This window comes from Nothobranchius furzeri, chromosome 7 (genome assembly GCF_043380555.1).
Source record: "Nothobranchius furzeri strain GRZ-AD chromosome 7, NfurGRZ-RIMD1, whole genome shotgun sequence".
Classification (NCBI taxonomy): Eukaryota; Metazoa; Chordata; class Actinopteri; order Cyprinodontiformes; family Nothobranchiidae; genus Nothobranchius; species Nothobranchius furzeri.
Window position 1 is genome coordinate 60,993,732 of NC_091747.1, and position 27,693 is coordinate 61,021,424.

General features: G+C 41.1%; 1 protein-coding gene across 1 annotated transcript in view; it reads right to left on the bottom strand.

The window, feature by feature from the left end:
* The window catches only part of LOC107383082 (cadherin-12), a 186,511-nt gene that overhangs the window by 86,000 nt on the left and 72,818 nt on the right, over window positions 1–27,693 (bottom strand). Inside the window, exon 3 of the mRNA XM_015955509.3 lies at window positions 5,707–6,001. Coding sequence (XP_015810995.3) covers window positions 5,707–6,001 — 295 coding nt within the window. The remainder of the gene's footprint in view (window positions 1–5,706; window positions 6,002–27,693) is intronic.

Below are 27,693 nucleotides of genomic sequence, written 5' to 3' on the forward strand. Positions count from 1 at the left end.
CATTAACAACAGAATTAAAATGTTAGGCTGAAGAAGATTAGCACCCGTCCTCGCTGTCAAAAACGCCCGATTACCTGATGGGGATTCACTGACTTAAACACGTTTATACGAGATGAGATAACACATTTGCAATGCAGACAAGGACAGAAGAATGGTGGCAGTCTCAGCACATTTAGAATTAGTTTGAAAGCCTTCAAGCACCTCTGACTCCTACACATTCACAGGCAACAACAGGTAACAGCTTTTACATAAGTGCACGGCTGTAAACAAGTCAAATGAGCGCCGTTTGAAGAATTTGTCGGGAAATCAAACACTTGAATGAGAACATGATTGAAAAACATGGCTTCAGAGTTCTTAGTTCAAGAAGAAGAAGAAGAAGAAAAAATATTTTCTAAAGCGTCTCTCAAGATAAAAATCACGAGGCGTTTCACAAAAACAAGAAATGTAAAAATATTTAAAAAAATTAGAAAATGGTTAAAAATATATTTAAAATGAGCAAAAAATAGATAATTGTGATTAAAAAATGTTAAGAAAGAGAGAGAGTGAACAGGAAAGAGGGAAATCATTGGATCCTGAGGAAGGTGGAATAGGTGGGGAGAGCAGAATAAAGAGAGAGAGGTGAAGAAGGTCATACAAAAGCCAGCTTGAACAGGTGAGTCTTCAGCTGCTTTTTAAAGGAGACCACTGAGTCCACTGATCTCAGGCTCAGGGGGAGAGAGTTCCAGAGTCTGGGGGCCACAGCAGCAAATGATCTGTCACCTTTGACCTTTAAAATTAATTGAGTTGATAAAAATATAACAAATTTTATTGGACGTTAGAGTTTTGATGCAGAGAAAAGTAACTAACCCTGCACATTATGAAAATGTTTTAATGTTTAATGCAGTGCAGATAAGAACTAAACTTAGAGAAAAAAAACAGCATTTCGACATCTTAAAACGTGCTTGTATACAAGCAGCCAAAGCAACAATTTAATTAAGACTCAGACAATTCATTTAGCCGTAATTATAAACCTTTGAAATCTCTGCGTGAATCCGGCTCGTCTCGAAACGAGTCGAGGATAAACTTTTTTATTTATGTGGGATTATGGATCGGTTTTCTTTTAGCAAGTTTACTAAGTACCACTGCATTTCTTTGATTAGCATTTAGAATATTTTCCTTCTTTCCAAAGCTACAAAGGTAAGCTAAAGTTTAATTAAGCACAGGCAACTTTCTGGTATTTACATCTAGAAAACCCGGAGTGGATGTGACTGCAGTTGGATTGGCTGAGTTAAAGTATGAACAGATTTGTTTTTCTTCTAAACTTACATACATATGTACCCTTGTTTCCTTCATGCTGTTTGATGCATTGGCATTCAAAATTACCTGACTGCATATTCTTTTCACCCAGAGCAGTTATTTCTAATATATAGGGCTGTTCGATGTTATCAATCTCACATTAATATTGGCCAATAGCAGCAATTAAATTTGATATTAGAAAATACCGGTATCAGTTTTCAGTCTTTTAATGACCCAACCTTTACATAGAATACACAAATTACACATCAAACTCTCCAGATACTTCTTCTCTCTCATATCAACAACATATGACAGAACTGAGGTATAGTTTGAGGGATTTTTTAGTTTATTTGGCAAACTTGTGAAGCAGAAATCAGCCCAGTGTAGTGAACGTACGCTGCCCCCACAAAACATAAATCTTTACGCAAAGCTTGCTTTTCTTATATGAAGACCTTTCTAAATATTTCATCACTCACTACATTACACAAGTAAATAGAAAAATGCATCACTAGCTAAACACATCTCAGCGTCACACTTGGGGAGAATGAGATTCAGCTGCGATTATTAACTTGCACTAACTTAACCCTCTGGAGGCAGGAGTTGCAGATTTACAACGTTAAAACCTACCTACCTGGTTACTCCACACACGTATTTCATGAGCATTTTTAACTCAGAAGTTCCCCTGAATGACTTGGTTGTTCGTCCTTTTATCAAAACTTATTTTGAGCCTGAGAGGGTTAAAGCCATCCATCCATCCAGCGGTCAACGGGCAATCAGGTGGGGGTACACTCTGGACAGAGAACCAGTCCATCGCAAGGCAACACAGAGACACACAACTACACACACACACACACACACACACACACACACACACACACACACACACACACACACACACACACACACACACACACACACACACACACACACCTAAGGACAATTTAGACAGACCAATCAACCTAACAGTCATGTCTTCTTATTTGAAGTCATGTTTTTGGACGGTGGGAGGAAGCTGGAGTACCCGAAGAGAACCCACACATGCACAGGGAGAACATGCAAACTCCATGCAGAAAGATACCAGGCCGGGGATCGAACTCAGGACCTTCTCTCTACAAGGCAACAGCTCTAACCACTGCACCACTGTGCAGCCAGGTTAAAGCCATACTATTCAAATTTTTCATATTTCTAAGTCCTTTTCTTGAGCCAGTATGTGAAAATTTACCCTTTAACCCATTCACTGCCATTGACGACTAAAGTCGTCATTTTAAGTCCAACCGTTCACTGCCAATGACAACTTTAGTCATCGTTTGCATGTTTTTACTGTGTGGCTGTCGGAACGAGCCCCCGCACCGTGAGAACAAACATCTCAGCTCTGAAGCAGATCTTCATCTGTATATGTCACATGCCACGTGATCGGGAAGCAGAACATCCATGTGTTAAGAGATCGTTTTGGGCCACTGCTGTAAAAAAAAAAAGCGAGGAGTGAACCGGAAAAGCTTCTGCCGATCACAATTCAACAACGGATTATGAAAGAAGGGATAACGCTCGAAACACGTGGATTCTTCCTGATGTAAGAGGTGAGCCTCTGCTTTGTTTTTTTTTTTGTTTTTTTGTTTTTTTTTGGCGTCGACATCATCCTAGCGCGCAATGTTCTGTGACTCTTAAAAAAACAGTAAAAATGGCGAGAAACGCTGGCAGCGAAGGGCTTTACTGATCAGGAAATGGCTGGCAGCGAATGAGTTAATATTATAGGGTTAATGAGATGTCATTCAGGTCCAACCCCTCTCTGTGGCCAGAGCACCACACTTGCAACATCAGACTGGTGAGCCACTCCTCGTTGGACGTCTCCTGAATGTTTTAGATCGTGAACACATCTGATTTGTTTCGTTTAGTGATGAATCACTCCTTTAGACACTAATAAAGGCTGAGGAGAGGTTTCAGCTGTTAACTCCTTGTTGTCTTTTTAACACCAAATCTAAGTGTTGCTTTTGGTTCGGACACTAGGGGGTGCTAAAAGCAAGCCAAAACTGCCAAGTTTAAATTGAAGTAGTTGTCAATTTGCACAGATAAAGTCCGACATTTATTCATGCATGATATGTAATTTTAGTAACCTAAAATGTTTTAGTTTTGGTTCTTATGAGACGGGTACGTCGCATTTATCTGTATCGGAAATTAAGCATCAACATTATCAGTATAGCTGATATCGATAAAAAAGCCAATATCAAGCATCCCTACTGATATGCTAATATTTATCCAATAAATAACATCAGAACTAGGGATGGGTACCTTTGACATTTGAATCGATTCGGTACTAATTCCCGGTACCTACGAATCGATACCGGTACTTAACGGTACCAATTTTCGATACTTTTGAGTGTTCATTATTTTAATTCTCTTTTATAATTAGATATATATTTTTCTCAATATATAACCATATTGGATGAATATCACGATAAATAACATTCACCTGTTTGTATTTTAACATCGTCCTTGTAGTTTTATAAGCTGATAATTAAACTGAAGCAAACATCTTTACTGTGAACTAAATTTACTGTGTATCTTCATTCCTTTTGCCGTCTTTTTTCGTTTGATTTTTCCTACTGGGAAGTTAGAATTTCCGAGGAGAAAGCGAACGCACCATTAGATGATAACAATGGTGGCATAGGAAGCTAACATGTCAAGCTAAGATAGATAGATAGATAATCTTTATTGACAGACTCTTAGGTCCAGATAAAATACATATAAAACAACAGATCAATGAAACAAAATAGATAAATAGAAATAAAAAGATAATAGCATAAAATTGAATAAAAATCTAAATGTAATTAAAAACTTTACTAACATTATCTTATACTGTTTATTTAGCTGCTGGAGCAGATTAAAACGATGATGCCTCACACTTAGATCGTTGTCACTGGTTTCAGCTTCACCCAATCACCCGTCGCATTTAGTAAAGTGAAGCCAAACTTTAGAGGGCGTTCATGTTCTTCTAGTCGGGAATTCGGAGTTCCGAGGAGAAAGCGAACGCACCATTAGCGAAACGGAAGCTAACACGTCAAGCTAACGTTATCTTCAACATTTTATTTACCTACCGGAGCAGATTAAGATGAGGATGTCTCACTTAGATCGTTGTCGCTGGTTTCATCATCACCCAGTTACCCATCACATTTAGTGAAGTGGACCCAAGCTTTAGCCTGCGTTCTTTCTACCATGCTGCTCTGTTTACAACTGGCTCGCAGCGACCGACGACATAACGCTCTTGCACATGCACAGCTGTCTAGGCAAGTTCTCGTTATGAAGGACGGGCACCGAAACGAGGCACCGTTTGAAATGACGTGAATCGGTGCTCGGTCGGTACTATGGAATTCGGTCGGTACCTTAAAAAGTACCGAATTCGGTACCCACCGCTAATCAGAACAGATGTATTTTCATGGTGATTATATTAGTTGTATGTGACACAATCAGCAGCTCCCACATTGGTTTTGGTTTGATCTGACTGAACGGCTGAAATGTTGGATTTCAGCCAGAAAAATGTCAGTTTTGTCCAGAACTCAGACCAACATGGCATTTATGGACGGTGCTCCATGCACTAATCTCTGATATAGTAAAGTTAATAATCAAGTGTTTTTTTTTGTTAATTTTTCTTTAGGCAGATCATGAGATGTTACTGCTTCCTTTTTGAAAACAGCTGTAAAATATGTTGAAGAAGCAACCTAAGTGTTGACTAATTAACTCCCATGACATCCCGATCCAAGATGGCCAGTTGAACAGTCTGGAAGTTTACCTGCTAATGAACTCATTCAGAAAATGTGAAGTCCGTGTCTGAACAGAGAAAAATAACATTTCCTCCAACTTTTTTAAGAACTTTGAGAACGCAAACACGAGGGTTTGCGCTTGGTTCTATCTCTCAGAGCAACGGGCTTTGGAATGACCGGTCAGTCTTGTATTTTTCTTTGAGCTTCATTTCATGGACCCAACAGATGCGTGTGTTTTTTTTTTTATTTATTTTTTTGAACGAACTTGAAAGCTTCTCTCCTACAGTAAACACCACGGCACTCCTTTTGATTCTGGGTGCTCAATGATGCCACGGCACGTTTTTATCTGCTTTCCAGCTTTCCTCTTGAGACTGCTGAATTTGAAGTTTTGAGGGCTTCATTGTGATTCACATCAAGAGAAAGCATTCTCCTGGCGAATTACCTTGATCTGTCCTCCCTGGGGGGGAATGTGTAAAGACAAAGCTGTGAAATATTCTCCGGGCACACCGGGAATAAAACGGTTCTCTGAAATGTCACAATCTGTTAGGGAGAGCAGTGTTACCCCCTCTAGTTGCACCCGGGCTGCACCTGAAACTGAACTTCTCGCACTCCCCTCTTCAAAGGGAAAAATCCTGTTTTTACTGGAAAGAATGGACTCCTGTGTTTGGCCACTCACCCACTGGTGACATCTCAGGAACACTGGCTGTATACGGCCCATCCAAGAACTTTGGCTCATTGTCATTGATATCTTGGACCTTGATTACGAATTCAGATTCAGGCTCCAGGGGGATGTTGGTTATGATGTCCACTGCCTGGGCGCGCAGGGTGTAGTAAGGCTTCTCCTCCCTGTCGAGACTCCTTAAGGCATGGATGTCCCCCGTAGTTTGGTCAATGGTAAAAATGGAGCCAGCACCGTCCCCCGAGAGGGTGTACTTCACCGAACTGTCCCCCCTATCGAGGTCAGTGTGGAGCTGCGAGACAAAAGAGAGGAAAAAGACAGGCTGAGTGCAAACACTGGCACAGATAATGATTCAATGAAAACACAAGGGAAGTGCTGTCAAGGAGAACTATTTCACAATGACAGTGAGTGAAACTGACTCCACATCAAAGAGCAAATCCATCCCCCTGCAAAGATCTGCAAAGCACAAAGTCAGGAGCAACAAATGATCACACTTTCAGAACATTTCACAGATTAATGAGGCTAAATCCTTCATAAATAATGCATTCCCTCGGTACAATTACGCCGCGGTGACATCCCAAACCCACTGCTGCTTCAGCGTTAGAAGATGGGAGTTGAGCTCAAAGAGGCAAAATCAGAATGCAAAAACAAAAGATAAATACCTGTTTCTCACAAACAGAATCCCTAATAGTTTCTTCTGACAATAAACCGCTTGTGACCGGATTACTTTCAACACAAAACAACACAGCTCCTGCCAGAGAACGTCTAGGCTAATACAAATCCAGGACCAGGGTGTTTCCTTTTAACGATACAAACAAACCCAGAGTTAGTGGTGGAAACCTTGTTGACGTAGTCGTGTTTACTTTTTAGCAGCAAAGATCTACAAAATTCAAAACCTTTTAAATATTTACAGACTCTAATGCAATGTGATCATCCTATATAGTGGATTATGGATTTTTTCCCCCTTCTTTCTGGTCAATGGCGTGAGATTTCCACTTGCACCGCTGAACAGCAGTTTTATTTCAGGAGACAACAGGAGATGTTTCAGGCAGTGAAGCAGAAGTATATCCCACATTCCCCGGTGACTAAGTTATGAGTTGGCTTGTGGCAAAAGTCTTTATTTGTTCCTCTGAGCAGCTCAGAATCCCACACCCCACTTTTGGGCCTTTTCTATCGCGGCGTAACACAGTTAGTAGTTTGGGCTGATTTTTATTAGGTAGAACAACTATTAAATTAACAACACCTATTTACCACCCATTCACACCAAATTACAACCCCCCCCCCCCCCCCCCCCCCCCACGCTCCTCCAGTAGGAGGTGGCTAGATTGCGACGAATTTGGAAGGCAGTAATGACAATGTTGACACAAATTAATTGTAATTTTCTCTTGCCATTTTCCATGTCTCATAAACAATCCTTCATCCTCGTCGTGCTCCAAACGCCACCGGCACACACCCTGGATCGTCTCCCACCATGCAGGCTCACAATTAGACCTCTTTTAACGTACTATTCAAATAAATTAGATTTCACTGGGTTTGAAATGTTGGAGCAGCTTTACATTCAAAAATAAACAATTGAAGGCAAACTGTTCCAATTATTTTGGTTGAAAGTTAATTACCTGGCTCTCCAGTATCTTAGATCTTGTCTAGAAATCAGATTTGGGCTTTTGAAATCACATTTGTGAACTTCAGTCTGTTAAACAGATCAATAGAGATGTGTGGCAAATGGACACGCAACCTTTTTGTTAAGCACCCTGTTACATGTCACCTGACGGATGGAGGTCGCACTCATGGGAATGGGGACAACTTGGGTCAGCGAGAATAGCTTTGGCCTTCCTGGTGACTCTGGCTCCATAAAGGCGGGAGAGCTCCTCTGGCCATTTTACTGCACACCTTTTCAACGTTGTTTAGTCTGTGCTTGGGTTTAATGGAGAGGGACTCGAACCATTAAACAAAACAAAAAGTTTAAACAGAATCAATTACCTGTCTCGTCACAAATCTCTCTGACTCACGAGGGATCCAGTTACATGTAAGAGGGTCCCTTTATGCTACATTTTGTTTTACTGCACTGCACTTGTGTTTTTCTCATACTCAGTTGTTTTATTTGGAATTTTGCTAGTTTTTGCATATAAAAAAAGAAAGAAAATGATATTTTAAACAGCGTCTCTCTCTCTCTCTCTCTCTCTCTCTGTCTGTCTCTCTGATATATATATATATATATATATATATATATATATATATATATATATATATATATATATATATATATAATTAAATGCTTCACATTCATCGTAACTCGTCACCTTCCTTGATTTCCTTCCTCTCAGATTTAGTCAAAAAGTTGAGTGGAAACACTGGTACTCACTTTTTTCCTTTGCAATTCCCATGTTTCCTTATTTCTCTATGTTTCTGTTGTTATTTTGACCAGAAACATGTCCAATATAATAAAATGTTCTACTTTAAAGGGAGACGGAGTTGTGTCTTGCTTTTAGCACCCAATAGCGTCAGTTTAGTAAAACTGAAAGCAAAAACTTGCTTTCTCCTCGTTGTGCGTTCATCTTTAATCTAACAGCTCAAATGTCTCCCCAGAGTTCTTTAATGTCTACAGGAGTGATTAACAACTAAATTAAGCAAACCAGCTGTGATCTTGATCTAAAAGATGCAGAGAATGTGCTGGAAGCAGACTGCAGTGCCAGGTATGTCAGCTAAACTCCGACAGACCGGCCAAGCAACTTTGAGCATGCACGTGGAATATTCTGGCCACGGGGGGGGGGGGGGGGGGGGGCTTGGATGGCCTTTTATCAACCCTGTAAAGGATCATTTTAGCACATACTGGCTCAAGAAAATTATTTAAAAATATGAAGAAAAAAAATGCATAGTGTCTCTATATTTGATTGGCACCATTTTTACAAGAAAATAAGCCCCCTAGTGGTCAGTTGCCGTATTCTATCTGTGAAGAATTTGCCACTATTTCACCTAACTGCACACTTAGAAACCAGGTGTTCAGTAACCAGAAAACAATTGATGTTTATGTGTTGATTGTCTTCTGCAGGGCAGCAAATAAACTGGACGGGATCCACTTGTCATCTGTGAATAGGGTAACCTATAGACTTGGGTCAAGCATATTTAATTTCAAATTCTAAATGACCACGGCACACTAATGCACCTGGACATAATGCCATGGGCGTGCTTGCATCAAGCTCATTACAGTGAGGTGGTCCTACTACAACCATAAACCACCACAACCTTGCTGCAGCAGACTTCTGCATGCTTGGGGCAAAGACTATCCAAGTTCTGACTGAGGATCTCAAGTCTTCATTCAACATAAATGGTTGCATGAGTGCTATGCATTGAAATGTAGGCAAACTGTGAACATCTACTTAACATATTCATGAGCTGCTTTGTTTATTTTGTTTCTGTAAAAGTTAAAAACTGGAACTTTAAAAGAAATCAACAGCAAAGACTTTGTTCTTTTGTACGTGTTCCTGTGGACTGATTACGTTCCTGACAACAGCTTTCTGATTCTGTGTTACATAACGGCAAAATGGATTCACACCATCCCACCGGTACCTGCCATTGAGACTGGAAAGAAATATGAGATGTGGCTGCAGATCCTCTGTAGGTTACGGAGGATCACACAGACACGCCGACTGCAGCACAAACACATTGGGACTTATTGGTGATTCACAGCAAATTGCCAAGTTCACAGAAGCACAGCACAGCATTATAATGCTGTCACCCATGCAGCATTGCTCACCATTATTTAAATAAATAGGACTTATTTTTAGCACGTGGCCAACGTTGAGTGATAATGAGTCCAAAAAGTATTTCCTGTCATTAGAGAATAAGAATCTGAATAGCAGAGCATTCGTCTCCTATCTCTATGGATAATGTGAGGACATTATTTTTAATCGTCTTGAATCAGGACCTGAATATCAAATTATTAAACTTTCACATTAAATGAGTGAGTAGTTGTTTGGGAAATTTTTATTTTATGTTTTTACCATAAAACTCCCAATTAGACTCCCTAGAAAATGAGTTTTTTAGAGACAATAATCACTGCTGGGATTGTTTTTTATATGAAAATGAATGCGTTGAGATCTCATTTATACTACTGCCAACATTATACACTCATACCATCCTTATTTTTATCAGAGAGGGAGGTAAGGTAACGAAAAAAATACGATGGCTTGGTCTTCTGAATCGTTGTTTCCATGCACAGTCAGCTCTGGCTAAGGCGTCTGATTATTATGACCATTTCAGCATGGGCGTGATGATTAATCAGCTTCTACAAGCATTTATAACATTTAAGATGTTTTACTTTGTCTAATTATGTTTATCTCCTACAGGGGATCGGTAAAGCGACTGTGTGGCGTTTTTACGATGCTCTGTTTGAGACCGCAGAGCAGCGTAAATTATGCCATCATGAGGGACTTACACCTAAGTTTTGGTGTTGGGAGTTTCAGAAATGGCTACTTTCTTTTCTTTTCTTTCCATTCTGCTCCACCAGCAACAAATCACGGTTCTTTGGTGTCATCTGCCAATAATCAGCCTGATTTAGAGTCTTATGGGCCATTCCCACCTGTACCGGGTCGGCCCGGGCCGGGTAGCGTAGGTTGTTTACATATCTGGGTGGCCTGGAATTTTCCTGGGCCAACCAAGGCTCATTCTCAGCCCTCTTTTCGAGGGGGTCTGCTTCAGGCCGACCAGGGCCAACACGCCCACTGCTGACAGCAAATTCACACCTTCCATTAGAGCAAGCCTCTGATTGGTGGGTAGAATCAGCCCACATGGGCTTAAGACAAGGATGTGTGGAATCAACCGGGCCAGGCTGGGGCCGACTGGGGCTACCCGGCCCGGGCCGACCCGGTACAGATGGGAATGGCCCATTACTCCACCCACATTTCCTGTTTGAAAAATGCGCCAAAAGGACGCTTTGCCTGACGGACCGAGAGAGCAGCGCCAAGGCCGTGACTGACAGAAGCCTGAGCTGGAGTGACGTGAGCTTGTGATGAAATTTGTAAAAGTACAAAGTAGAAAATTCTGGTGAGAGTGTGAAAGCAAAAGAGTGAAGCCTGCACCCATGCCAACATGTGGCTGGAAGATAAAATCTCTTGAAAAAGATTCAACCAAAACTACACAACCTAACATTTTACCAGGATTTCACCATTTTACTCCTCTGCTAGCTCCATGCAAACAAAACAGTGGCATGAGTGGACTGTAAAATATTCAGATTGTTCCTTAAGTAGGGTTCTTTAGCCATGTCTGACCAGAAATGGTACCAAAACAAGCTTTCGGCTGCTGTGAATGCACGCACAATAAAGACTAACATGTTCTAAGGTTGTCTGTTATTTGTAGTAAGGTGTAACTGAACAGGTGTACCTAATAAAGCGACTGGTGGGTGTTTGCAGGGGCAGCTAATTAGCTTAACGAGGGGCTGCTGAGTGGATTTCTGAGGGTGATGCTGGCATGGCTGGCTGAACAAACTGAAGAAAACCAAAATAAGAAACAAAAAGAACAACAATTGACAGAAAACCGGTGAAGAGGCTGAAGAAGCTGTGGTGGATTGCAAAAGGTAAGAGATCCCCTTGTGTTTTAAATTTCTGTGGCTTCACTTGAATTACACTGGAGTTTTTAATCTGTTCTGTGTTTAATTGCACCTGCTGGTCTTTGAGACATTTTTATTTATTCCTGTTGGCGTACATTATGTATTTGGTCCATTTCAGTTATTCTGTTATGTCCTTGGGACAAATTCACTTCAGACAGGGGTGTCCAGTCCTGGTCCTCGAGGGCCGGTATCCAGCACGTTTTCATTTTAACCTGCTTCAACACACCTGATTTCAATCAGCAGGTGATTAACGGGCCTCTGCAGAGCCTGATGAGCTGCTGCACAGGTGATTCGACCAGCTAATCAAGCGTTTTGAAGCAGAAAACCCACAAAACCTGCTGGTTACCGGCCCCCCAGGACCAGGATTGGACACCCCTGACTCAAGATGATGTAACGTCACGAAATGGCCTGATTTTGAGATCCCACAGGTCAGATCCACAGCCAGGTCAACTTACCCCTGGCTATGACACAACCTACATTATTTTCCTCTCACAGGAGACTGGAAGTCTGCACGTAGTCCCTTTAATCAGAGCCTGCCTTCCTCACACCAACTGGACTGCAGCTCTGAGAGATAATAAAAGAGAAACAATAACATTCTCTCCTACCAAGGTCCCCTTGACAGAGGAACTCATAAAATAAACTCTTTTATTCCCAGAAGAAAGAAGATTTTATAATTAAAAATAATCATTAAATAAACGTTGTGTATTGCTACTTATAATAATTGGAAAACAATGAAATGTTCATTGATCTGTGCTTAATGATATATGCTTAGCATGCTTGTTGGATGAGGTCATCACCATTTGCACTCATACAAATACAGAGTAAAGTTAAGTTGGCACATGACACATAGTTAACCTTTTGCCCAGATTCATAGTCTCCAGATCAAAGAGGGCGTGTCTCTGAGATGCTTGGTAATATCCTCAGACTTGTCAACATTTGGTTGGCTAACCAATTAATAACATCAATCCATTAAAACTAGCCATCTCTGGGTTTTCCCTCAGTTCGAACAGCTCAACAGTTCGAGGGTTCTTCAGACCGGCCACCTGAGCAAAAATCCTCTTTAACCAGCAAAGATTCTGACACGGTGTCAAAACCTTTAACCTTTTTCGCACCTGCGAAGCTGGAACAAGATAAAACCTGCAGAACAAAGCTGATGCGAAACTCCCTCAGAGTTATTTTTAAGACGCTCGGTTTCATCTATCGTTGTGACCCGGAGACATCTCAGGACTGAAAATAGAAAAAAAGCTGGAAGTGCTGCAGGGGTGTAAGAAATTTTATCTGGTGCTCCCACTGGTGCTCCTCAGCCAAGGGATCCTTCTGCCAACATCTCAGGACTGATTTGGTCGCATCGAGGTTCCTCCACGAACCACGTGCGGTGGGGTCGTCGGCTCCTTGACATCTCGGATCCAAACGGGGGTCTCCAGAACGGGTGAGGTAGAACACAGCGAGATGGCGTCTGTATGTGGTTTTGATAATAACAACTTTATAGCTTATTTGCAAACCAAATTCTCTCGTGTCCAGAACTCAGCTGTCTGAGAAACGGAGATTCTGGCTCCATTACGTTATATTCACTCCTAAGTTCCCGACACCATCCTTTAGTTCGCATCCACTCACAGTAAATAATAGTTAAAACATTGTGTCCAGTCTTAATTGTTTGTTAATTAAATTCTTAATTTTTACAAACCTGGCTGTTTCTTGAATCAAAACGAAGTGTGTACGATTCCCTAATGAATAAAAGAATCCTGGAATCTTCTGACTAAAACAACTAAAGACCAGGCAAGGTGATGTTCTATATTTAAATAGAGTATCACAGCTCAGTGGTCACAAGTGGAGTTAATAATATAAATAGTTCTTAAAGCAATTTACATAACCCAACATACTATTTATTAACATTACAATGATAAAACACAGCATGCCTTCGTAAATTTTATGCTTGGTTCGATCAATAATCTTATTTTTTCAAGGACAGCCCAAGACATAAACGTGCTTTTGTGATTTATCTGACAGCAGTGAGAACATTTACCTCCAGTGTTAAATATTAAAGGTGTTGGATTTTTTGCAAATCCTTTATTTTTAGCACAAAATAATCCTTGAGGTTTTGTGACATAATCTTCATTTCTGCTGCTGAGGTTGCCGGTTTGGCTTTGAGCAGAAATCTGACAGCGCTGAAGCGATTTTGACGCAGTCTGACTGGAACAGAGGATCTTGAAGCGACGGCGTCTGCTTGTTTGTGTTTAACGCTTGATCATTTATCAGCCATCTTTTATTTTGTGCTTTGTAATCCCCTAATCTTTTGCAGCATTAGTTGCTGTAGATTATCTCATGAGTCTCAGTGTTCCCATTAGAGAGATGAAACCATTAAATAAGTGACAAACGGTCTCTCATCACAGACTTTTCGGTCTTTTGGATGTGACCTACCGTGGAGATGATGTTGGCAGATGAACCGTTGCAGCGATCTTCACTCAATAGAATCAGTTTTGTTTAGTTAATAGCCCAAACATATGATATGCACACACAACAGCTGGTTTTAGGCAATTCAAGCGCTGCAGTGAGCTAAATATAATGATGCTTGTCATTAAAACATATCTGATGACTTTGTATGTATTGCACGGGATTACAATATTTTCAACTCGGTGTGTCACCTTCTCCTGGTGGACCTATAAATTAAAACTTGTGTGTGTGTGTGTGTGTGTGTGTGTGTGTGTGTGTGTGTGTGTGTGTGTGTGTGTGTGTGTGTGTGTGTGTGTGTGTGTGTGTGTGTGTGTGTGGCTGAATCAACCTCTTTTTGACACGCGCACTGAAAATCGAGCTGTGTAAGCGGCACAGCAGCGTCTGTTGCAGAGCAGTTGTTTTGAATTGCATAAGATTGTCTTCCATCGTGTCTTCCATCATGGCTGCTTCAGTGCAGAAGGGGGAGAAAGTGCCACATCATTAAAACCACTTGTCTGTTATTACACACACGTAGAAACACTCTCACCCAAAACAGCTATTACCACTTGATTGCATTTAATTAGCACTAGAACTCCCGAGGCAGCCATTTTGACTGTTTTCATATTTTGGTAACTTGAGTTTGACAGATTTCACATTGTCCTGGCTTCCTGACTTTTCCCATTTTTGTGTATCCTTTATTTCCGTGTTATAATCTCCATAAAACAATGTCTCAAAAAGGAAAAATGACTGGTTTTGTCATTGTCTCTCACGAACCACTGGCCTGATGGTTCTGGTGTTTGGGTAAATTTTTCCCGCTGAAGACTAAAGCTTGGTTTATGCTTGACGCATTTACTTTCCATGCGGTGATGCGGCTCGCGGATGGAACGCGCTTCACAACTTGCAGCGTTTATGGTTCGTGCGGCTCGTCTCTGCGGTGAGCCAATATTCTCCCAAACTGTAGGGGGCAGCATGGAGCTCTACAGCATGCATCCAACACTACACCATAGTAGAAGTAGAAATTACTGTTTACAACATGGCATTCCAGCATTTTTAACAGCGTCCCCGTCTTTTCCGACAGTGCGAGCTATTTCTCTCCAAGAATTATTAACAACATGTTGATCACGGTGATCTCTGAGAGCTGAATCATACAAATGTCTGTATTTACGAACCTCTGCCATACTAGTTCTTGCCGGTCCGCCATGTTTTTCCACGTCCGTCCGTCCGCGTGGTTAGAAATATTCCGAGGTGCGCGTTGCGGAAATCTTGGACCGTACGGAGACGCGGTGGAGGGGCGTGGTTGATAAAATGACGCAAAATGATGCAACTTTTCAGCGTGGAGCCGTGTGAACCTCGTGGACGCGTCAAGCATAAACCAACCTTAACATCAGCTCAGGCGCTCACTCTTTGGTCATATTCCGTGTAAAATTACTGCCAAAACGGCTTTTAGAAGAACGTTTTCAGTGACACAAGCGTTAGCGGCGCTGCTTCGGGCTGAGAAGGTAAAGCGGATGAAAACTGGTCAGTAGGAAATGGCTGAAACTCTGACAGGAACGTGGAAGAGTCCATGACATCATCTCCAGCCTTGCGTTTTATGGTAAGCATGGCTGTTAGTGGGATTTCTAGTTGTGTTAGAAATTTGGGAATTCTAGTTAAAATAATCACAGCAGTTTTTCAATACAGTGATCCCTCACTACTTCGCGGTTCGTTTATCGCGGATTCACGACTTCGCAGATTTTTTCTTTGGAGCCTTATTCAAGGGAAATTCGCCGATTCGCTGTATTTTTCTATGCGAAATATCAAGAAATTCCTGTTTTTTTTCATCAATTTCATCATAAAATGCACTTTTTGTAGTAAAACTATTAAAAAAAAACAAGTAAAAATACAGTACTATGTAAAGGGAGGGTTTTAAAAGTCTGAATACTGAATATGTACCTGTTAAATAAATACTGTAAATATGGTGTCCCTACTTCGCGGATTTTAACCTATCGCGGCCAGGTCTGGAACGCATCTACCGCGATAAAAAAGGGATCACTGTATTCATAAGTGTCACGAATCAGCTTGATAGAAAACGGTGTAGTAAATGATCTCAGTACTTAGGGGCTGCTTTCTGATAACTTGGTACCTAAAAGTTTCCAAAGACGAAGCAGAAACTGAACTGTGACTCGTTAAATTTCCTATACACACTAGTGTTAGCATTACAGCACAGCTGGCTGCTGCAGGAAGTTGGGACAACTGCAGTTTAAACTCCAGTGAGCTATGCTTCAGCCAAAAATGATGACGTGGAATTTCTGCCATGTGAAACCAATTTTCAAATGAACATTGGAATTATTTTGTGTTTCAATATAAAATTTAGGATGCTTTCAATATCAACTCCCAATTTTGGTGTTTTTAAAATGGAGACATATGGGCACTTATATGTAAGTTAAAATAGTTCTACTTTATAAATAATATGTATCAAGTTATTTTCAAGTACTCCATTTCCCATTTGTGACATCACAATTGGAGATTTCTGAAGCTACTGGTTTTAGGCTGATAATTCCTAAAACCCCAGACCGACGGTGAATGCTGTCGTGACACGTTAGCGCAGTGGGAACCAGATGAAACGCGACATAAGTTGTGATTTACGGCATTAAGGCTTAAACCTCTCGGCTTTGGTTGAGAGGTTTAGCATCTATACCAGAGTTTGGTTCAGCAACTGTTAAATATTTGTAGATTTTTAGCATTTTGTTTGCTTCCTGGATCAGTTCTGGCATTGTTCTGAATTACGGGTGTGTTCCTGCTTTTTAGGAGCATTTTGTCCTCAATCTTTAAATGTCAACATCCCAATAAACCTCCACGATTTATGATTTGCTCTTATGCTGTGATTATCCCTTCATGTGTCTAGGATTTCAGCTTCATAGGTGCGTTGGTTAATTAAAAGGGGCGCTCATTTCCTAGTAATCAGCAGGAAACACAAAAACACTTTAATTGGACTGTGCATTAAAAGCATGGTTCTCGTACTGAATACGTTATTATTTCTGATGAAGAGGAGAATTTAGATTTGATTTCTTTGACTGGCATAAAGATAACAACTCATTCCCTTTAACATATTTGCATAAAATTAAAACAAAAAAAATCATATTTTCAGGTGATTCAGTACAAGCCCCCATGAGAGGAACATTGATTCAGAACTGCACAACTGAAAGGGAAACATGCAAATGCAGTGTGAAATGGACAAGCACACTGCCTCGTTAATTATAAGGGAACATTGAATGATAGTAATTAAAAATTCCATTATGCCAGCGGTGGTAATCAGTTAAATAATAATAAAAAAACAGACAATAAGTTAGTTAAAACTATGACACCCTACAGACAAAAAGCAAAACAATTTTCATGAGCTTTTCGGCGATTTAACAAAAGAACATCAGATATTTTACTAAATGAAACGATTATTTCTAATGCTTAAATGACCAAAACGTGTTTTCTGAGTTCTAGTGGTTCTTGCAGATGGTCTGAAATGGATCACATGTGCAGAATGTCTTAGATCAGGCTGGAAGAAGGATGAAAACGACCTTCGTCTCAGTTATCCTTGATAGGCTTAATTAGCAGGATGCTCCACTCGGTATCTGTTGACACGGCTGCTATAAAAGGCAACAGTTTGTGTACGGAGCCGTAATAAGATTCCTGTTATCATCTCACTATTCTTGTTTTTTTATCTTCCTTCTGATTATCTACTTGATTTACTAGATAATATTCTTCAAATATGTGTTTCAATAATTCTAAAACGGAGTCGCCTCATTCTGTTGGTATGCGAAGACCCAGATGACACCGATGATGAAAAAAAGGAACGACCTGTTACTTTCCATAACCTTCTCCTCAGAATTAGGTCATCTTGCTCTGTTGGGTATGAACAGTGTTGGGAGCATTGACAAGCCCATTATTTATCTCCTATTCTTTATTCTAATAAATAAATAAATAAATAAAAAGTATTGATCAAAGCTAATCACCTTCTGATGGGAATAGCAGGGAAACAGTGGCTCTTGTTACTGCCAGAGGACCAGTCATACACAGAGTAGCGAATGTGCTTTACAGGGAAATCTTGACGATTAGAGAGGGTATTGTTTCTTGGTACTGTCAGAATTTGCTGCAAATGGTCCCATATTGGCCCGGCAGTAAAGCCGCATATTGATTGGAGTTATTTCAGCGGAGAATGTGACCAACCTCCGTAGAAAAGGCTGTAATTGGATTTCTGCAGCCAGGATTATGTGGAGCTCCTCAAGAATGCATATCAAAGCTGTAACTCTTTGCTGATGGTCGCCAACATTGTTCTCTGAACGGCCGGCAGTCCTGCACCAGCAGGTGCTTTTAACAAATCTGCAAACACCCCATTTGGGGTGAGGATATACAAGCTCTTGTTGTGTTTAACTTTAAAGAACCCATTGTGTGGGCTTTATTGTTGCTTATTGGTGATTTCTAGTGCAGAAAGGCGAGTCAGGCATGCATGTTTTTGCCTGAGCCTATTTGTTTGCTAGTAAACGTCTCTTGAACCACTGAGAAGATGTGTACTTTTCAGGAAAGCTTCTAAGCACAATCATCCTATTTTACCTATTGTGTGCAAACTAAGGAATCGTTTCTGATGTACAATTAATTAAATTTTGTCTCAGCCAAATTAAATATGGCCGCCACAGCCAACTGACCTTAGTCAGGGTTGAGATTGGTTGAGACTTGTACAGTTTGGCAGATGTTGAGCTAAAATATCCTTTTAATAGAGGCTGAAAGTCATACCAAATACAGTCTGACCAGAACCAATCACACAAACATGACTGTGGCAGTGGAGCTAAGTTAGTCTCACAAATGGAAGGTTTCAGGATCGAGTCCCGGTCAGACTGCCACAGTCGTGTCCTTGAGCAAGACCCTTCACCCCCCTGAGATTGAAAACTCTGGAATGGAACATGGCTGATGTGCATTTATTCAAGACCAAAATGCCAAATAATTCAACAAAGTATTGAAACAAACTATGACTGATTTCCAGTGATGGCTTTGTGCTTTCAGTAAGACCACCCTGTCCGCATTTACTTCCTTTTCATTATAAGGTCTGAACTTTTGCGTCCAACCACAGTACCTGTCCTCCCAGCTCAGTTGCACGATATCACATAGTGGCAGTGTCTTGGCATGTTAGAATGTTACGGGTGGCTTTATGTTTGCATCATGTCAGGCCAGTGCCAAGTCTTACCATATCATGACTTGAGTAGTCACGGTGATGGTGACGGGAAGAAAACAGAATGTCAAATCCTGCAAGCTTATTACGGCTGATCGATATTGGCTAGCGAGACATTTTTTTTCTCCTCGGTGACAGCTCTGAGCTTGCTATCTGGTTTGTGTCATGCCACAGTCAGGTAATAAGGATGGAGAGGAAAACACATGGGATGATGGGAGGAGGGGAGATATTGGCAGATGTGCAACCACAGAAAATGCGTCTGAGGACAGGAAGTTGTGAAGGAGCAAGAGTGCTTGCTTTGCATGTATGACAACAGAAGTTAATGAGTTTATATTCTCCTGTGATGTTTCAAAATAGCCATTCATCAAAACTGGAAATATACGTTGTACTTTTTGTAAATTTGCTGAAGTTTAAAACTGTTGTGGATATTAACACCACCTGGATCAGCACTCTGCGAAAAGGGCGATGTAGTAAGCAGAAACACATCACCAAGTATTTCCTAACAGGGAGTTGGAAGAGGGTTTATTTAGTCTTTTCCTAATAATGTGAATGTTTCATTTTCATAGAAAGGACTTCAGTGTCTACTTTCTACGAGTAAAGCATTTTCATCCCTTTCCAAACAGCCTTTGTTTGTAGAAATTGATGGCTAAAGTCGAGTGTTAGCCCAGCCAAGGTCAGAGCTGAGAGTTGTTTCAAAATGGCTTCAACCTTCAACATTTAACAGCAATTTACTCAAAAATTATTCTGTTCACTTTTACAGCCAGTTTAATTTGGTTATTTTAGCAGAAATATTAAATTCCTGCTGAACGTGACACCCAGAGGACCCAGAAGAGCTAAATTTAGCTGGTGTTGCATTTAAGTAACGACTCATGTAGTCAGCCAAATGTGAATTATGTTGTTAAGGGTTACGAAATGACATTTGCATGAACAATGGTGAGACTGAAGATATTGTGTAATGGTTGGAAACTGTCCAGTTCCTGTTCCGTCGTGTCTTGTGTTTAAGAAGGTGGCAGGTTTAGGAGTCTTATTATTTCCTGATATTCTAACATCTTGCCTCTGATTCGTGAACAGCAATGTAACTGACTTGGCTTTACAATGTTTTATCTCCACAAATAACACACGTCTGAAGGAGTTATGCCAGGCTGTGGAGTTGCTAATGCTATTGCTTAGATTTTATTAGCCAAGACGTGCTCTGCTCTCTCCTGGATGCTAACAGCCTTCCCCATTGCGAGCCAAGACGAGTCCATGTGATGTAGATCTATCAGGCTTCTCCAACCTGAGCATTTTCCCATCTATTTTCTGTCAGTTGCTAATGCAGAATATGGGTAGAAAACCATTTTCACATTCAGTCTGCAGGTCTAACTCCGATCTTGTTGACTGACTGACTGTACATCGGGAAAAACAATTAACATGTTTATCAGTGAACTTGCTCTTCAAGCCCACCTTGGTATGTAGTGTTGTTTTACCAAGTTACTGATCACGTGTTTGCCAGTCTTTTATTTTTTTTCATCATTGCTTAACTTTATTAATGCCAGCCCATAGTCCTGTGGTGCTGCGCCAGACACGTGTTATTACCCCGGCTACAGCAGACAGATTTTGTGCTTCTGTCTTTGAACTGCCGGCCTCTTTTACACCAATCCGGATGATTCTTTGCAGGTTTTTCACTCAGCCTGCCTCATGGTGATGGATACCGTTGCCCTAAGCCATTATCCGACCCTTGGTTAAACTCTCACACACATGAACTCAGAAGATAATGCAGAAGGTGTGAACGCAGATGGAAGAAGGATAAACTATCCATTTCCCATTAACTTTTTAGAAATGCGCTAGATGAATATCAGAGAGCAGTCAGGAATTCTAGAAATAAATACTTCACCAGCATTATTACTACCCATTCTGGGAACCAGAGGGTTTTATATAAAACCCTAAATGCAGTTTTGTCAACTAATAAGTCTCCAATGGTTGCAATCACAGATGATCTCTGCTCTCAGTTTTTAAGTTTTTTCCTAGACAAAGTCTCCAATATTAGGAGTCTACTCATTAGCCCTGGCGATGTTCTGCTACCCGTATCGGTTTGTACTGGATACTTTGACCATTTTGAGCCGATCACACAGCCTGGAGAGATTAATATCTTCCATGAAGCCATTGGGATGTCCTGATGACTTTGTGCCAGCCAGACTCTTCCAGTACGTTCTTCCAGTGGTAGCCGCTTATGTGCTCAACATTATTATCTCCAGCCTTGTTTCGGGAATTATACCCTCCTTTTTAAACATGCTGTGCTTCAACCACTTTTGAAAAAAATCTGGCCTAGACCCAACTGTCCTCGGGAACTTTCGCCCAATTTCAAAGCTCCCCTTCTTGTCAAAAGTGTTGGAAAAGGCTGCTTATAATCAAAGTTTGCCCCATTTGAACAATTTTGGGGTCTTGGATAAATTTCAGTCTGGTTTAGACAATGCCACAGCGTTGAAACCGCTCAAATCAGGGTTTTTAATGGTATTATTTTAGCCACTGATTCCAGTTCCCATGTTGCCTTGATGATGTTGGACCTCTCGGCTGCATTTGACACGGTCGACCATGACTTTTTATTGTCCCGCCTTGAGAATTTGGTCGGCATTAAGGAGTCTGCACTTGACTGGTTCCGCTCCTATTTCTACAACAGGTCTATAAGAGTTAGGATGGACGATTGTTCATCTCCCTCTGCTGCTCTTCCTTGAGGCATGCCACAGGGGTCTATTCTCGGCCCCCTTTTATATAGCAATTATATTCTTCCACTGGGATTGATCTTTAGGAAGTTCAACATTAACTTTCATCTTAATGCGGACGACTGCCAGATTTATGTTCCCTTGAAGACTTTTACCTCCATCCAGCCGCTCCTTGATTGACTGAGGGAGGTTAAAGACTGGCTGTCAGCAAATTTTCTGCTGCTGAATGATTTTAAGACCGAGTTTATTGTTTTTACTCCCAATGTCTCGTCTTCCTCCGCTCCTGATTTTTCTGCTCTACCTTTTAAAATTAGTCAAACAATTGTTAATCTTGGAATTAAAATGGACGTAGCTCTATCACATGGTTGAATCATGTTTTTATCACCTGATACGTCTTTCCAAACTAAAACCCATTCTGAATCGGCGCCACCTCGAGACAACCATTCACACTTTCATCACCTCAAGGTTCGATTACTCCAATGCAATTCTGTTTGGTATTTCAAAAGCCGCATTATCCCGCTTTCAGCTGATACAGAATGTGACAGCAAGATTTCTGACTAATACGGGCCGTCGGCAGCATATCACCCCAATTTTAGCGAGACTTCACTGGCTTCCTGGGCACGATCGCATTCGTTTAAAATTTTTGTTGTTTGTTTTTAAGGCCTTGAATGGCTTAGCGCCACCTTACATATACGAGTTACTCACCCCTTTTATGCCGGGCAGGACTGTCCGTTCAGGTGACCTACACCTACTACAGATTCCCAGTCTATGCTGCAAAACCCGTGGTGAACGAGCTCCGAAACTCTGGAATGATCTCCCGTTGGATATCAGACTCTCCCCCTCCATTGGGGTTTTTAAGTCTCACTTAAAGACTTATGTTTATTCCCTTGCTTTTACTGCCTAGCTATTTTATCTAGGTTTATTTACTCTATTCTTTTACCAGTTTTACTTACTTCTCTTGTTTGATTCTTTGTGCTAAGCTCTAGCTGTTCTATTCTTTTATAGTATGTTATGACCCCTGTACAGCACTTTGGTCAGCTCACATGCTGTTTTTAAATGTGCTCTATCAAATACATGGAATGGAATAGTCTTCTGAATTTTAGCCTGTATTAATTGATTTTAACTCTTGATAATTTTCAGTGACTTTTATCTCTTTTAAAGTTTATGCGTATGCATTATGGGCTGCATTTAAACTGGCAGAACATGTCAGGATCATTTATATTTCATTTGTTTATTTTTCAAGCCAAGTTTCCCCCCAGCTCCTTCAACGTTCATAATGAACTATTTTGATTCACTGTGTGTGTCTGGTGTATTTAAGGGTTTCTTCCGTAGTTCTATGAAGTACTTTAGTAGGGATGCACTTCAGTCTTTATTAGCTCAGAGTAACAGTTGACTTATCGGTTATGCAGAACTTGGGTAATATTTCTCAAAACAGAGGCCATTTACAAAACCACCAGATTACTAATGCATCCATTGTAGAAGGATTCCCAAATGGTCTCAGATGTGAGGATTTGCATTTACATTTACATTTACATTCATGACATCATCTGAAAATGGCTTCTGACTTCTAAATATCAAACACTGACGCTGTTGAAAACTTGATGCTGATGACAATTTAGCATTACATGGTTATTTACTTGGAATAATCATTTATCTTGAATGTAAATGGCAGCAGGACAATGAAGCTCTTCTATCACAACGTTCAAATTTAAAATAATAACAAATTCCCCAAATCTTTTTTTGAAATGTAACAGATTAGATTGTCATCATGTTGATGCAACAAAAGGTGCACTTCTCTATTCCGGACAATACTGGACGTCACCCTACAAATGGACATAGACCATAGAAATAAGTGAAAGTGATTGGGGCATTAGTAGACCATTTGGAAATATGATTTAGGCCATTCAGTAGAAAAGTCCATTACCCAAAAGGACAAAATATATGAAACGTATTACTTTGGCAGGACAGATGAATGACACCATTAGCTTTTATTTCATCTGTTCTTTCCAGTAACATTCATCATCAACATGCATCACATTTGTAATTGCTCTCTCCAATTTTTATGTCCTAATGAGCTGCAGTATCACCGAGATACCTTTTGAAGAATCTTTAGATCCATCCATCCATCAATCCATTTTCATCTGCTTATCCGGAGTCGGGTCGCGGGGGCAGCAGCCTAAGGTTAGAGGCTCCGAATTCCCTCTCCCCAGCCACTTGGGCCAGCTCCTCCGGGGGAATCCCAAGGCATTCCCTGGCCAGGTGAGAGACATAGTCCCTCCACCATGTCCTGGGTCTACCTTTAGGTCTCCTCCCGGTTGGACGTGCCCGGAAAACCTCACCAGGGAGGCGTCCAGGAGGCATCCTGACCAGATGCCCAAGCCACCTCAACTGGCTCCTCTCGACGTGGAAGAGCAGCGGGTCTACTCCGAGCCCCTCCCGAATGACCGAGCTTCTCACCCTATCTCTAAAGGAGAGCCCAGCCACTCTTCAGAGAAAACTCATTTCGGCCTCTTGTATCCGCGAGTCACAAACCATAAGACTTGTGTTATTTCTAAAGGAGCTGAATATATACATGTATGTGGAAGCCTAGGAAATACTTAAATATGTATTGTGGATCTCAGTCACAAGACATTTACTTCATTGTTGCATGGTAACAAGTCTTTAAAATAGAACAATATTTTTAACATATAAAAGCTTGTCTTTTAGAGAAAAATGGCAGCTTCATTATAAAAAAAACAGCTTTTTGACTGGATATGTCTATAAAGTTAAAGTCCCATTACTCATCATCACACACTGGTGAAATTCCTCTCCGTGTTTACCCCATCCCTGTGGCTGTGCTCGGGAAATATTTGGTGGTTTAACGCCCCAGTCCACCCCTTAAAGCTGAGTGTCAAGCGGGGAGGCATTGAGTCCCATTTTTAAAGTCTTTGGTATGACCCGACCAAGATTTAAACCCAGGCAGACACTCTATCCCTAGACCACCAAGAAGGATGATCATTAATATATCTGTAAGTGTAAGAGACATCCAATGAGACATCTCAAGCTCTGATAAACCTGTAATTGTTGCCAAAGGAAATAATTCATATTAGAAGAAAATTCATAAAGTTTAAAGTCTTATAATCTTTGAACAATCTTTAGCATATTCCTCTTCTAGGGATGGGTACCGAATTCAGTACTTTTTAAGGTACCGACCGAATTCCACTGTACCGACCGAGCACCGATTCACTTCATTTGAAATGGTGCCTCGTTTCGGTACCCGTTGTTCACAACGAGAACTTGCCTAGACAGCTGCGCATGCGCAAGAGCGTTATGTCGTTGGTCGCTGCGAGCCAGTTGTAAACAGAGCAGCTCCGGTAGGTAAATAAAATGTTTAAGATAACGTTAGCTTGATTTGTTAGCTTCCGTTTCACTAATGGTGTGTTCGCTTTCTCCTCGGAACTCCGAAATTCCGACTAGAAGAACATGAACATGCTCTAAAGTTTGGCTTCACTTTACTAAACGTGACGGGTGATTGGGTGAAGATGAAACCAGCGACAACGATTCAAGTGTGAGGCATCATCGTTTTAATCTGCTCCAGCAGTTAAATAAACTGTTTAAGATAACGTTAGCTTGATATGTTAGCTTCCATTGCCACCATTGTTATCAGCTAATGGTGCGTTCGCTTTCTCCTTGGAAATTCTAACTTCCCAGTAGGAAAAATCAATTGAAAAAAGACGGCAAAAGGAATGAAGATACACAGTAAATTTAGTTCACAGTAAAGATGTTTGCTTCAGTTTAATTATCAGCTTATAAAACTACAAGGATGATGTTAAAATACAAACAGGTGAATGTTATCTATCGTGATATTTATCAAATATTGTTATATATTGAGAAAATTATATATTTAATTATAAAAGAGAATAAAAATAATAAACACTCAAAAGTATCAAAAATTTGTACCTTTAAGTACCGGTATCGATTCATAGGTACCGGGAATTAGTACCGGATCGATTCAAATGTCAAAGGTACCCATCCCTATCCTCTTCTTTCACTTATCAGGGTCTAAGGGAAGCAGCCCTATAGGAAATGTCAGACCAAGCTGTCTCAGTCACATGCTTTGTTAGGAACCAGAGGAATTCCCAGGCCTGCCAGAGAAATACTCCCTTTAGCAGGTTCTGGGTGGGCCCTGGGTTCAGACCATGACTCGGCGTCAAAAGACGGTACAGGATGAGACGTTGGACGGATAACATGGGGACACTTTGCTCCTGTTCATTTGTTTTCAACCCAGTTTACTAATAAATCATGTCTTAAATATTAACAAGTTAAACTAAAGTGCTATAAAATAGCCCAAGATTCTTAAACTGCCCCATTTGACTCGGGATGTTAAATTCAACCCTTGGTTTTCATTTGGAAACCATTGCCTCAGTTTTGGATGTGCTGAAACTCATTACAGCAGATTCCTCTCCATTTTCAAACATTTCCAAAAATAATGGAGTCACAGGTGTTGGTGGCGGTTGGTTGGTGGTGTTTTGGGCATGCCTGGCTGGCAGGAGACCCTGGGCCTACCCAGGAGACATTGGAGCAAGCACATCTCCAGTCTGGCCCTGGTACGCCTTGGTGTCCTGACAGAGGAGCTGGTGGAGATGGCTGAGGAGAGGACTATGTGGGGTGCCCTACTTGAGATGCTCCCCCTGCGACCCGGATCCAGATAAGTGGAGGAAAACGAACTAATGAAAGGGTACCAGAAATTATATTCAAAAACTATTTGAGCAGCTGGTGACAAAAGGCAGTCCTAAGAGAACAACTCTCACTGGAAGTGGGTCTAACTTCCTGCCAACTAGGAGGACCAGACTTTCACTTTTGGTTCAGGGACCAACACTAACAAAGATCCATTCACCCGGTATTCCACAGGCACCGCCAACAGGGTGCCTCTGAGGGACACAGCCATGAGTCTTCTCTAAATTGGCATCCCCCTTCAGCACCTTAATATCGATGATGCTGGAGAAACCGTTTGTTGCATTGCTCTTAGTTTCCAGAATGTTCTGGATAAATCAACAAGACCCTTGTTTAGCACACTGCTTCTAATCCGCATGCGGCTGCCTGGCTGTAGGTCACTGAACAAATGTCTGCATAGCGAAGAGGTAAGCAATGAAGGTATGAAGCCTGTGATTTTGAATTCCACGTTAGTTAGCTGATGGTTCACCTTTTTCCCACTGAAGTATTTCCCAGCCAGCCCCGTCCTCGTCATTATGCTCTATAAACAGGTTTGTTGTTTTATACGGAGCAGCACCGATGAGAGATTCAGATCCATCATGAATAGGAATTGTAAATTTCACATGGCTGCTTGATGAAATCTTCCTTTGTTTGGGCCAGTGTGTAAGTCTTGTTGAAAAGGTTTTTACGTCCCTCTTATGGGTCATCATTGAGAGATTCAATTGAACACTCAACATCCTTCATAAATCTCAGATGGATGTGGGAGAGGGACCTGAAGGAAGAGCCATCAATAAGAAGAGCGATGGCCACTGCCTGTCAGGCAGGAAGCAGGGGAATAAACAGGTGTGTGAGATGCAGTCCTGCCCTTTGCAGGGAAAACAGTGGCATATTGACTTATATGTAAATAAGTGACCTTTTTTCTGTGTGAAAAATGGGGCACTGGCGAGTGCCACGGCAAGCTCTGTGTTAAAAATGATAGTAGGACTTTTCTTTTCTGTCCTCCTTTCTTTTATAGGTCTGAAGTGTCGGTTTTAATTGATGAAGTTTCTCTGAGAGCAGCCGTGTGTGAGCTGTAAAAGGTGAAGCTATGCTTTCTGAATTTCAGTTTGAAACATGGAGACCGGGGATGCTCAGAGCTGTATGTGGAGGGGGTGGGGATCAGGCTTTCTCTGTATGGGCTGTTTCTGAAAATGATTCATTTTAACATTTTATTTATTAGCTCAAAGAGCCCTAGGTCAGTTATTTCCTTCCAAATAACATTTCTTTTTCTCTAAAAAGTATGTCATTATGGTGGCTTAATGCAACAATTCATTCACTTTTCTGTAGCTTCTCACTGTAACTGGTTCTTCCTGTCGGACTCG